This window comes from Pseudopipra pipra, chromosome 21 (genome assembly GCF_036250125.1).
Source record: "Pseudopipra pipra isolate bDixPip1 chromosome 21, bDixPip1.hap1, whole genome shotgun sequence".
NCBI classification, from domain to species: domain Eukaryota; kingdom Metazoa; phylum Chordata; class Aves; order Passeriformes; family Pipridae; genus Pseudopipra; species Pseudopipra pipra.
The window spans coordinates 10,504,457-10,517,354 of NC_087569.1; the positions used below are offsets into that span (position 1 = coordinate 10,504,457).

General features: G+C 49.3%; 1 protein-coding gene across 19 annotated transcripts in view; it reads right to left on the minus strand.

Moving 5' to 3' along the window:
- The window catches only part of MSI2 (musashi RNA binding protein 2), a 223,700-nt gene that overhangs the window by 6,930 nt on the left and 203,872 nt on the right, over positions 1-12,898 (minus strand). For 9 of the 19 annotated variants that reach the window (XR_010435676.1, XR_010435677.1, XM_064678123.1 and 6 more), the window contains 2 exons: positions 2,199-2,407; positions 324-401 (listed from right to left, as the gene is read on the minus strand). Coding sequence is in view for 17 of the 19 variants with exons in the window: in XM_064678123.1 (XP_064534193.1) it covers positions 360-401; positions 2,199-2,407 (251 nt within the window). In the remaining 2 variants the exon portion in view is untranslated. Of the gene's footprint in view, positions 1-323; positions 402-2,198; positions 2,408-12,898 lie in introns of those variants that run through there. The other 10 variants (XM_064678121.1, XM_064678125.1, XM_064678120.1 and 7 more) reach the window with 3 other exon arrangements.

The window sequence follows — 12,898 nt, forward strand, 5'->3', positions numbered from 1 at the left end:
CAGATCTCTGATCCCACTGGGACTGCTGGCTGCTGGCCCTGGGGTGATTCCCCACAGCTTCCTGGGTTTTCTGCAGGATTTCCTGCTTCTCAAATTATTGCACAAAGCATGATGAATATGAAAAAGTAACTTTGGGGGGGGTTTAGCTCTGGATCTGTCTTCCAGTTTCCAACCTCTTAGGTTGATTTGAGTAACACAAATCACAGAAAGGAATGATTAAAGGCCAAGGAAAGACGAAATGAAGATAAAAAATTGTTCACTTAAAGTAAATATAGGGGAGATGGTAGTTCAGCACAAAGTACAAATGGGATATACTGTAATACCTCCAAGTGAGATGGCAACCAACCATGTGTAACGTTTCAATGGTATCCATTTGTAAAAGCCGTTGCAATCAAAGGTCCCTAAAATTGTACAATTGTTAAGTTCATCAGTGCTCTATACATGGGAACAGCTGATTATTAATTTTGCCAAGAAATTATCAAAGGACTTGAAAGACTGTGTTGCCAGCATGAATAGGGATTTCCAAGAGCTGTCCTGGTCACCAGGTGTGCTCAACTCTATGGTTACCTTTCCAAGACCATCATCTTCTCATTCCCCCAGGTGCAAAAATAAGCTTTGGGGTCTTCCCTTCTTTATTTTTAAACCAGGGTTAGTAAATGGAGAGTGTTAAATAAATATGTATGTAAAAAAAGCTACGGGATTCTTTGCAGTTATTGGGGGAATTAAGAGGCTGCCAATCTGCAAGTTAATTATAAAATGGTTTGGTGGAGTTAGTGCAGACAAATCCGGATACCCAGGCTTGGACCTCGCATCCTATCACTTGAAAAACTGGGATATTGCTGAGGCCAAAGTGCCCAAGTTTTCAAGCACAAACAGGTCTTTCTCTTTAGGTGAAAAACAGAAACAAGAGGTGTTGTAAGTGGTGAGAGGTGGCAGTTTGAACTGATGTAGCTCCTAGCAGAGCAGTAATATTCCATGTTTGGTACTAGAACTGATCCACAGGGATTGTCAAGTCCCTGGTGTGACCATGGGAGGGGCAGGATGGGAACTGAGCACAAGGGCACAAAGGGAGGCAGAGGGCTTGTTGGTCTTTTTTGGGTACCGGTTTCTTATGCAAAGGAAGTGACACAACTTCAGGAAGTTTGTCTGCACTACACTCCCACTCCCCCCATCCAATTCCATCAGGGACTTGAGTTCTCCACCCAGTTTGAGGGAACCTCAGGGGAGCCTCTGTACTTCCTCGTTGTACAAGAGGAAAAAACAAACAAAAACCCTCATAATTTTACTCCAAAAATGGCAAAAGCCTCCGATGCAGACGGAGTCTGGGCGAGCGCCCGCGGGGGCGGAGGCAGCCCCATTCATGCTCACACACAGTGACACAGCCTCGTGCAGCCTGGTTAAGCCAATCTGTGCCCTCATTAGTGCGATCGCAGACCCAACGCGGCGTTAGGAGGCACCTCCCGGTGACCCGACGGCGGAGCGGAAGCCACTTGCTCATAACCTGCAGATCTGAGGGACTGTGGGTGATGCCATGACTGGCTGGAAGTGATTCCAGAGCTCAGCAAACAGGTGAAGGGCAGCAGGACACGGCCGTTCCCTCACCGGGGTGGCTGTGGCCAACCAGGGGGTCCCACCAGCTGAATTAATGAGCTGATTTAGGTGGGAGCAAGGGACTGCTGCTCTATCTGCCAGGAGGGGTGGTTGGGCTGATATAAACCCCATATGGATAAGCAGGAATTTAAATCCCGTAATTATTAAATATTGTCCCTTTGAGACGTGTCAGCTCTGGCTGCAGAAGGTTCCAGACGAGCGTTTACGCCAAGGGAGGTTCAGGTTGGATATCAGGAATAATTTCTTCACCAAAAGAGTGGTTAAGCACTGGAATGGGCTGCCCAGGGCAGTGGAGTCGTCCCCATCCCTGGAAGTGTGGCAATTTGTGACACAGCCTGGTTGACAAGGGGGCGATCGGTCAAAGGTTGGAACTGATGACCTTGGAGGTCCTTTCCAACCTTGATGATTCCGTGACTGATGATTCCAATCATTCCAGACTGGTAACTGGAGTGGTGGCTGGGCACAGCTCTCACAGGTTATGGCAGCAAGGCGCTGCGCTCGCCGTCAGGTCACCACCACCAAACCCCAAGAGAACCCCCTCCCAACACCGTCACCACCACCCCCTGCCCGGGCAGCGCGGTACTTACGGCGATCCCGTGTCCGAAGCCGGAGCCCGGCTGCGGGCTGGCGGCGCTTATGTAGTTACCCACGCCGGAGTCCTGGCTGGCCGTGCCGTAGAGATCCGCGACGGGCCCGGGGCTGTTGGCCCCGGGGAAGCCTCCGGGTCGTGCTGGGTTGGAGCCTGCCGGGGAAGCGGGTGCGCCAAAATTCGGTTGAGCACTGTAGCTATTCAAGACTGGTGTGCAGAGAATAAAGCTGGGTATGAGGCCAGACGCCGGGCATGCACCGGTATTACAAAGCCAAACACCAGAATAAACAGCCTAGGCCCAATTCTAACACTTAACCAAGGCCATGCGAGAGGAGAGCAAGTACTGGAGAAGAGTCAGCCCGGACTACTACGAAGCTTAGAGCTCCAAAAATATATATATGGATATATATAAAAAAAAAAAAAGAACAATCATTCAACACACTACTGCAACCAGAGACTGGAGGTGCTCATTTTCACCAAATTATCACAAAATATAATAGGTATTTTTCAACATCTGACTTGATGCTCATGCAGTAGTAACAAGTTCTCTAGGTCTGGGCACGCCGAGACAGCATTCACATCCCATGCAAACTACAAAGGAACTAGTTTGAGACTACACATTGTGGTAATATTGATATTAAAATGTTGACAGCAAATAACTTCAATCACGTCTAGGAAAATTGTTTTTTTTGGATCCATTCGATACTTTTGGAAAAAACCCGCCCTTTTAGATCAGTAAGCTGTAGAAATAGTTCAATAGTTGATTTTTTTTCTTTAAATGGTATGGAATGGAACAGTTTGGATTTTTTTCTTTTAAATATGACCAAGGAGAGTGTTGTTTTATTTAATTTTTTTCCTTTTGATTTGGAGAGCGAAGACCTACCTTCGTCTCCAAAACCATGCTTGGGACATCAACCAAAATTAAACAAATAAATAAAGATCAAAAGCAAAAAATAATTCCAGAGGGTGGATGACAACTCACCTCCTAATGTGGAAGTAAAAGAAAATTTTATTTTTTTCCTCCCTTTATTTATTTTTTTTTTGAGAAAGAAAAACAATGTAAATAAGAATGACACTAAAGAAGAGATTTAGATATTAAAGCATGTTAGATGATCAGGCTTCTGGCATTTCTCACGGCTGCTCTTGGATGTAGAATTTATGAACAAGAAGTTTCAATGCGAAAGAAAAGTCAGCGGACGGGGAGGAGCTGGATGGAGATGGCTGCAGGAAGCTGGAGCTACACCTGGGTGGTACCTGCAAGGTCCCTCAGGAGCACACAGAGCACGGTCCCCCCACACCCACCGGGGCCTCACGGTGTCCCCACCGCGGGCAGCCCCGAGACACGAACGGCCAACGGGGCCCGAACCACTGGGTGCCCCCACCAGGCACCCAATCCCATCACCTCCATCACCAGCCTTCCAGGCTGAACCAAGACTTCTTCAGCCTTTTCCTCTGGCTGCAACTTCCCACGATCTTCATCAAACGCTACAATGGGTTATAAAGCCTGGCAGCCTGCACTGCCCCTCGCCCGCAGGTTTTCCTGGCCGTGGAAGCCAACCCGGGAGCGAGCCCTGTGCTCTGGCTTTGGCAGCACCACACATGGGCTGTGGTGGGCTCAGCCTGACCTGCTGTGGAGCCCACCACCTGTCCTGCCCTGGTCTCTTCCCCTGCATGGCCCGCCCAAGGGGTCCTCAGTTTTCAAAAGAATGAATTAACTGGTCAAAAAAAGGCCACCCCGCAGTTGGTGGCTCTGTGGTGACAGGAAAGTCAATTTTACAAAATAAATGATTCACTGCAGCTCTGAACTGGTAACAGGGGAGGGTAAGTAGGACATCTAAGCTAGCAAGTTAAAAGAAATAAGGCATCAGAGAGTAAACAGATTTTGGACTTTGCTGGCAAACAAAGTGCCTTTTTTATTATTAAAGATTAAATGTCAAGATAACATTTGGCCTTCTTACTCGTGAAGAAAAATATCCAGCTGAGATGTTCCAAAGCCCTTTATTACTAGAAGCCAGCACTTTTCCCTTTTTTCCTCCTTCTAGTTCAATAAAATGGATGTGAATTTTCCTGCCAAGTCACACAGAAAACCCAGTTGGCCGGTGTGAGTGACAGCAGGAGCACAGCACTGGGACACGGCACAGAGAGGGGGATCCTGTTAGGAAAATACTCCTGTAAACCCCGTGGCAGCACCAGGGAAGGCCATCACCACCACCCTGGGGCATGGGCAGGGACAGACAGACATCACTGTGGCATCCAGAGGGACAGGGCTGTGCCACTAACCCCTGCAGGGTGACAAGGGGCACACTTGTGTGTCCTGAAACCTTGAGAACAGCAAATGGAGACTGAGGAGCCAGAGAGATGCTCTGACCCTCCACATCCCACCCTGGGCACTCTCATTTGCACCTCTAGGATTGGAAATACAGCTTTCATACCTGCAGGAAGACCTGGCACTGGGTTATTCAAAGTCCTGACTGCAGGTAGGTAACATAAGAAAAGGGTAATTTTTCCACCTACTGACCATGGGTTGAATGCTCCACACTGCTCACAGGAGTGCCCATGGAAAACAGGCATGGCAAAGGTTGTGCAGAGGCTGCCATGCCCTGGCACCGCTCCATGTGATGCCTGAAAAACTCTACAGAAAGGGTTGGAAGCTTTTCCAGAGCCAACACTTCACTCCAGATCCAATAAATGAAACAGAAAGCTCCCATAATTAGCAGGAGGCTCAGCACGCCTCAGAAAGCCACATTCTAATGATTTGCTCAGCCGTGGTTGGTTGCCAAGTATTTGTCTTCTTCCAAGAGCTCAGATGAGCTCACATGGAGCAAGAGGCACCTTTACCATGGCTCAGAAACAACAGCAAAGGGGACCCTGAACAACTTCCCCAACACACAAATCCTGATGCTTTCTTGTAAGAAATACCTGGAAACAAGTTTGTTTTACACAAACCGGGAACAATCTGAGACTCAAAGGAAGAAGAAAAAAATGCCTGAAACCCTCCAGACTCCAGACACTGCTTCAGCAAGAAAAGTTAAGGCTTTTTGGAGACGTGTCATTACGACAAAGTTGTGAGGAGGCAGAAGCTGTGCAAGTGCCACGGTTGCCGTGGGCTGTGGAATCACAGAGCACTAACACCAACTCCTTGCAGGCTGGAAGGAATTGGAGACTTTCCCCCAGCCACTGACAACTCATAACAAGAACAGGATTGAAGGCAGACATCTGGAAGTTCACTGCTGAAGAACTGTCAGGGGACTGTGCTGTCCCAAGAGGGGAGGGAACCACTGACCATATCCTGATGCCAGTCAGTGTGGGCCTGTCCCAGCAGAGGCACTGCCCGAGCTGACCACGAATCTCCAGACTTTGGTTTGCTGGGAGTACCCACCAGGCTGACTCAGCATTGCCTGGGGGCTGGCAGGGCCATCTCCTCCCCTTGCAAGGACTGCCAGCACTCAGGAAATCCTGGCAAAAGACCCATTTCCAACACGCCCTGAAAGGTTCTGGTCCCATTTCCCAACCAATTGCACAGGAAGCCATCCTGCACCGGGCGACTGCACAGCTCTGAGGCTGTGGTTAAGTGCCTCCAGCTCAAAGGCTTCCTCTATGCATAATTTGCAATCCCAAGTGTCCCCTGGAAGCCCTGTGATAGATCAAGGTCAGCAGAGATGTGGAAAAGATTAGATGTGCCTGTAAGTCACAGCCAACCACCTTTTATCTTCAGCCCCAGTGATCCTCCATCCTCTGGGCTACAGAAGCTCCTTCCTACACTGATGGAGATCAAGGGCCAGCAGTCAGGAGCTGTGGCAGTGATGGGAACAGGGCAGTATAATGTCTTGCTCGCTTCACTTTGAATTTGCTGTGGTTTTCTTACAGAAAAGGCTCTGAGCCAGTGAATTTTGATCAGCAGGTGAACGTTTGCCTGCAGGCCAGAGGGACAGGCTTTGGGGAGCCTCGGGCTTATTCTGCCCAGTGTCATGGTGCCTCGGGGAGTGCTGAAAACCAGAGAGGGAGAGCAAGATGGGGCACAAAACATTATAAAAAAATGTAGGTTCATAAATCAGCCCCAGAACAGGCGTTTTTTTAATGCGAAGTGTCGGCGCCGGTGGAGTTGGGAGCTGCTGTGCAGGGCTGGCACAGCAAGAGCTGCATCTCTTCAGGCAGCAGGCTGCTGTATTACAGACTCCTCCTGGCGTCCTCCATGGGGATGTCTTTATCCCCATCTAACACGTGTGTAAGATGATTTTCGGTGTTCAGGCAACAAGTGATTTATGTCAAGGAGCCAAGAGCTGGAACCCAAACAGCCTGGCAGGGGCAGGAGGCTCAGGGCTGGGACGTGCATCCAGTGCCTGCAAACAGCCATGTTAACACAGACCCTGCTCACACGTTAATCCGTGTTCAACAAGAAAGGTCATCACTGAAAGATAAACTCTCTCTCAATGAACTCTTGAGAAATTGCAAAGTCAGGGTTCCTGCTGACATTTGCCTTACAAGGGCTGTGTTACACTAACGAGGATCCCAACGCCATGGGGGTGGGGAGGGCAGCTGGGTAAAGCACAAGAAGCTGGATGCTGGAATCCCACCCAAATAAACTCCGTTCAGCACCAATGATGAAGGGAAAGAGGGAGGGGAAAGGAGAAGAAACGTGAGGATTTTGACATTACTGTCCTACAAGGGGAACCCACATGGTACCAGGCTGACAGTCAGGCCCTTAGGGACTAGTAAATGAGACCTGATGACAAATAAACAGTTTTAAGCACCACTAAAATAAGCTGTAGTTCAAAGGAAACAAACCAGGGGAGATAAGGACAGAATAGTAAGACAGACACTGCCTGGGGATCACTGTCCCCTGCACACAGCCCACCCGGAGCCTTTGGTGACACTTTCCTCTCCCACAGCACCAAAACCCAAAGATTTAAACACCATTATGGAGGGGGGTAATAACAAATATGAGTATTTCAAAAGTTAGGAAAACAAAAAAGGTGAGGAAGGGTGCAGAATGTGGTTGGAGAAATGTGTGGCTGCCTTCCCTGCCACGGTGCACAGGCAAGGAAACCCTCACGTGTGAAAGAAACCACCACGATTTACTGGATTTCCTCTCTGAGCAGAGGCAGGATATTCAGGATGAGATATAGCACCCTGTTACCACAGCCAGAAATATGTTTTGCACTTGAGAAAGGACCTGAGAGCAGAACAGAGCCAGCTGGAACCGCCCCAGCTTCTCCCCATCCACAGGCACCCACATCCCTGCCTTCACCCTACAGAGACATGGGGTCTGTGGGCCACACTGGGACCCCAAGCCTGCACGTGTGAGTTGGTCAGCACTAAACCAACACTCCCAGAGACCTGTCTAAGGACCCTTGTTGGCTGCTGGCATCTCCTGGAGAGGGGGCTCCTTGTCCCTGGGCAGCCATGCACAGGGTCAAGTGGCTCAGCAGGCAGTGGTGGGCAGTGTGGGGTTAAAGTTGGACTCTGTGATCTTAGAGGACTTTTCCAACCTAAATGATTGTATGATTCTATGATTCTCATCAGAAATCCATTTTTCATCTCACGTCAAGCATATTCTACACCCAGTGCTGGCCATCCCCAGCTCTTTCTCTCCTCCAAGACCGTCCTCATTCCTGCCTTGTCCCACCATCTCCAGGGTGGATTCCTCTACAAACAGGCTTCTTCACAACTTGTTGATCCAGCTCTCTAATTTCTGGATGACTCTCTCATCTACCATAAACAGCCACGCACAATTTGGCAGGCATTTCTACCATCAATGTTTATGATAATAACTAAACGTGCTTGAAAGCAGCAGGAAATTTTCAATATAACTATCATTAAGACAAAATGCTTTAAATCAAAGCCATTACCCACCACCAAGACTCAAAGCTCACAAGATTAGGCTGTTTTTCTATCTTTATGAAAAATTCATAGAACATGCTGCAAACATCATCTTCCAGCTTGGAGGAGTAAATGATATAATAACATCGAAGGCTGCCATCAGGGATGGGCACAGGCAGGGGATGGGGGGCAGGGGACTGAGCAGCCCAGCTGGGACAGGGACTGCCTCACACTCTGGTGGCATTTAATTTCAAAGCCAGGCTGGAGCAACCTGATGTAGTGGAAAGTGTCTCTGCCCATGGCAGGGGGCTTGGACTAGATGGTCTTTAAGACGGGTCTAACCCGTTCTAGGATTCTACAATTCTATGAATTTGAGTCACTTGGGTCCATCTACTGCTGGATTTTAAGAGAAGACTGTCACAGAAGGAATATCACCTGTTCCCAGGCATTCCAGCCTGCTGTGCTGCCTTTGAAACCATCCAAGCACAACCACAGCAGAGGACATTAAAGCAAACCCACGGCAAGTGGCACAGGGATGATCACACCTTCCTCGGGGATCCCATGTGTCCTGGAGCATGAGCACTAATGGCCACGCTGTCACATGCATGGCTAACAGACCAGCACTCCCAGCCTGATGCTGATACTTTAAATAACCAGCAGAACTTCAGCACTGCATGCAAATCTTACATCATTAGTGCTCAGAGCCTTATAAATATAATTAGCAGCACTGCACCCGTGTTACAGATCGCTTGGCCAAAGCTAATTCTTTGTGCAGTCAGGGCTGAAGTTAATGGGAGCTTGTACCTTGCTTTTCAGAGCTGCTAACAACCAGCATGTGATTTACTGGGGACTGGATGTACAAATTAATGCCAGTCTGAAATAAGACGTTGGTGCTCCTGGTTCTTGGTGGCCTATTCAGGCTGCAAGAGTGCACTGGCACAGCACTGAGAATTAAATGCTCACATTCAAGCTCTTTTTTTCCTACACCAATCCCCTCACATACAGCTCCAAACCCCTTCACTTGTGGCCAGGTTGAGCCATTGGAAGCATTGCTTTCTTGTGTCTGAGCTTTTACAGAGCACTGGTTTCTGTCGGAGGCAGCACGTGGCACACCTCAAACTCAGATCAATGCTCCAACTCACAGATGTCTCAGAAATAATGAGCTGGAAACACACAGATATTCTGGAGAATAACAAGGTACAAACAACTCCCAACTTGCTGAAAGAGAAAGTGGGAGACAAACCAGAAAAACAAATAACCCCAGTGTCACCATGAGAGGTGCCATGTATTACATCTCTCATGCAGACCTGCGAGGCACATCCCTCTGCTCCTGCTCTTCCCAAGCAGACTTGAAAAGCAAACTCCTCTCTGTAAGAACCCTGTGGCAGACACGGCTCCTCTGCAAGTGTGAAGAGCTACAGATATTTTACTTATGACAGTTGGCTCAGTCCTGACTCTGGAAAATCAAACGCGAGCGCTGTGCCTTCCCTGCCACCCCGACACGCTCTGTAATGGGGAGCAGCCACACTGCCCCAGGTTATCCCTCCCCTGCAGCTACACTGGCCCTGCAGGGAAAAAGGAAAATAAAACAACTGTGGGGCTCATCAGCAAAATAAGTGGTGATGAGGCCGAGAGACACCAAGATCTGCCCTAACAAGGTACTATTTGTATGTTATTTTCTAGCTGCAGTCACACTTTCAAAGGTTGTTCTGCCTCTGCAGCCCCTTTGGAAACGGTTTCACACATCAAAACATGGCAGGGTAACGACAGCAAGCAGTGGGTGGTGAGCTCGCTCCTGCTCGGCAATTACCGCTGGAAGTGAGTGGGAACCGGGAGGGAGGGCTGAGTGCTGCCCACCCGTCCTCCAGCTGGGCACGGGGGTGATAATGGCACCTGGGATCCTGTGGCAACTGCTCCTGCTGCAGTCCCAGTGTCCTCCTGCCGTGGGACAGCTCCTCCAGCCCCAGCACCGGTGCCGGGCAGAGGCGTGGACGCACAAAACAAGTGCTGAACTGCCTCAGATGAGCAGAAAGCAAGATCTGGGTGCCTTCCACAGGATGGGGCAAGCTAAAAATTCACCCGGTGCAGGTGTTTTACAAACCCACTGCAGTGCCTTCTGTGCATGGGAGACCCTGCTTCTACTAAATACTGCACTTAACCCACCCGAGGCACCAGCCACATCTGGTGGCTGCTGATGTGCATCAATTTGCAGAAGAAAAGCCACAAAATTCAACTCATTCAAGCCCAGCTGTTCTAATTCCTGCAGTTATGCAGCAGGACCAATAGCTGCGCTTTGCAGCTCGGCTGTAATTTCTTGCCAACAATCAATATTTATTGCCCGGTCCCATTTTCCATCCCGCACGTTAGCGGAGTCACTCGCGCCGGGCCAAGTGCAACACGGAGGCCACACAAAGCTTCGCTTGTAGGAGCTGCAATCAGGGAGCCAGCTCTTGTCACAGCCTTACAAAAGGATTTCCTCTCAAGCGGCTCATCTTTAATCATTATAAAAGCACAGAAGTTTAATCCATTTTTGATGTAAGCGCTAATAGCTTTGTGTCCTTGAAGTTCAAAGTGGTCTTCGTGCATGTCGCTAATTAGCCGAGCAAGCAGCCATTCAGCTTCCTCTCATGTTTCTAATTAGATCCTTAACAACAAACAAATGTCGACCTTACAAAGGCTCTGCTACGATTCCCTCCATTAGTTAAACAGTTTGGGAGGGATGTGGTTCTGTGTGTCCACAGCCCCCCCAGCACAGCACTCGGGGTTCTGGGTTGGGATACTTGAGCACTGGAGAGGTTCTGCCTTCCTCATGGCATTTTCCAGGGGTGCTGAGCACCCCAGGGATGCAGGGAGGGGGTGACCACCCCACAGCCCCCAAGGTCCCTGCTCTGCTCTGCTGCCTCTCCCTGCCTGCACCGGATGCTCGTCGGCTGCGTTGGGACACACAAATAAACCACAGGGGCAAATAAACACTGTCAAGTCATGTTCCTAACTGGTTTCTCTACCAATTTAACTGGTTTTCCAATTAATTTAAAATCTACTGTACTTAGTGTTTACATACTTCATAGAATCTTGGAATTTCAGAACAGCTTGGGTTGGAAGGAACTTTAAAGATCATAAAGTTCCAACCTCCTGCCATGGGCAGGGACACTTTCCACTGGCCCAGGCTGCTCCAAGCCCTGTCCAACCTGTCCTTGGACACTTCCAGGGATGGGTCAGCCACAGCTTCTCTGGGCAACCATGTTCACAGTAAAGAACTTCTTCCTAATATCCAGTCTAAACCTACTCTCTTCCTCTTTACTTCACATCAAATGCCTGGGAGTGTTTCCTTCCACTCTTTTTTGCTGATCTGTGTTTGTAACTGTGCCCGACTGGAGTTGTTACAGCGGCACCACGCTCATCCTTGCCTGTGCTTGGGTTTTTGGGCAAGTTTCTTGCTCCAGCCCTGGCATTTATCCAAGGGGATGAATGAAGAGCTGTCTGCATCAGGAACCACTGCCGGCGTTCCCCTCACACCCCTCGTGTGCTGCAGGCGCTCGCTGTGCCACGGGCTCTGACCCAAACGCTGTACCTGCTGTCCCTGCCTGCACATTAAGCTTTAACACTTATTATCACCCATCCAACCGGCAAATAAGAGCTAAAGCTTGGATGCTGGGATAACACAGACCCCTCTCCAACCATTTTCCATTTCAGATGAAGGAAGAGCTGAGCCAGGCCGTGCCAGCGCCTTCGCCGCCCGCCAAGGAGCAGGAAAGCTGCTGTTACTTTTACCATGGGCAACCACATCTGCATTAATTGTTTACCACAGCCCGGACAGGTCTTTTATTAATATTAATGAGTAAGAAGGAACAAAAGGCTCCTTTATTTTTAGCCTACTCTAATTGCGTAGTAATTACTCATCTACAAAACAAATGAGCCGAACTCCATTGCCATAGCAACAGCAACTCCGGCCTCCCACTGTACCACATTAACTGGCTATCACTCCTGTAATTCGAAATTGAAGCCTTTTCTACAATAACAGACAATACAGGAGGAAAATTAAATCAAAACCAGGTCTTTGTTTTGCTGCATAATTTAAGTCACGGTAGCAGGAGGGCCTGGGGGGCACCCTCCTGCTGCTGCTGGACCCTGATGGGCTGGGGGGGATGCTCGGGAGCACAGAGGGGTAATCCAGGTAACAGGAGAGGAATCCAGCCTGTGAACCCCCAGTCCTGTGCAACCACCCTCTCCTGTGGGAGAGCCTGCACTGGCACCTGGAGCAGACCTGTCTGGACAGATGGGTGCCAAGGCGGAGTGAAGGATCCTCCACAGCATGTGCAGCAGGTAACAACACCCCCCTAAAGGACAGCCTGAGCTCACCAGTGAGGAAACACTGGGAGAAGGTGCTGCCCACCACAAGGTGCCTGCAGGAGAGCTGGCAGCACCAGCTCTGTTGGCAGCTGACACCCCAGCCCTCAGCAGGGCACAGACACCTCAGAGTCCTCCTGACACAGAGCTCTGGGTTCTTCTAACTATCAGGAAATAACCATAAAAGCCCCAGCTGTGCGAGTTTATTATTTTTAAATAGCTCAGGTTTATATACCTGCAGATCCACTTTGCATTCTCTGGCAACTCCTAACCCACTGTGCTCCTCAAGCTCACACGGAGCCAGATGCACACTAACATCTGCTGTGAGGAAAAACTCCTCTGCCCCTTTGGCAGTTTTCTATTTCAGAAAGGAGAGAGGGGAAAAAAAGTAATTATGTATTTACTTTTAAAGCATTTGGGGAGAGAATGAGCATGAAAATAGTGACAGTAGTACGTCAGGACAATGTGTGCTGCCTCCCAGTTGTTCCACTAACAGGTAACAGCCTGCAACTGCTGCCAGAGAGGCAAGTT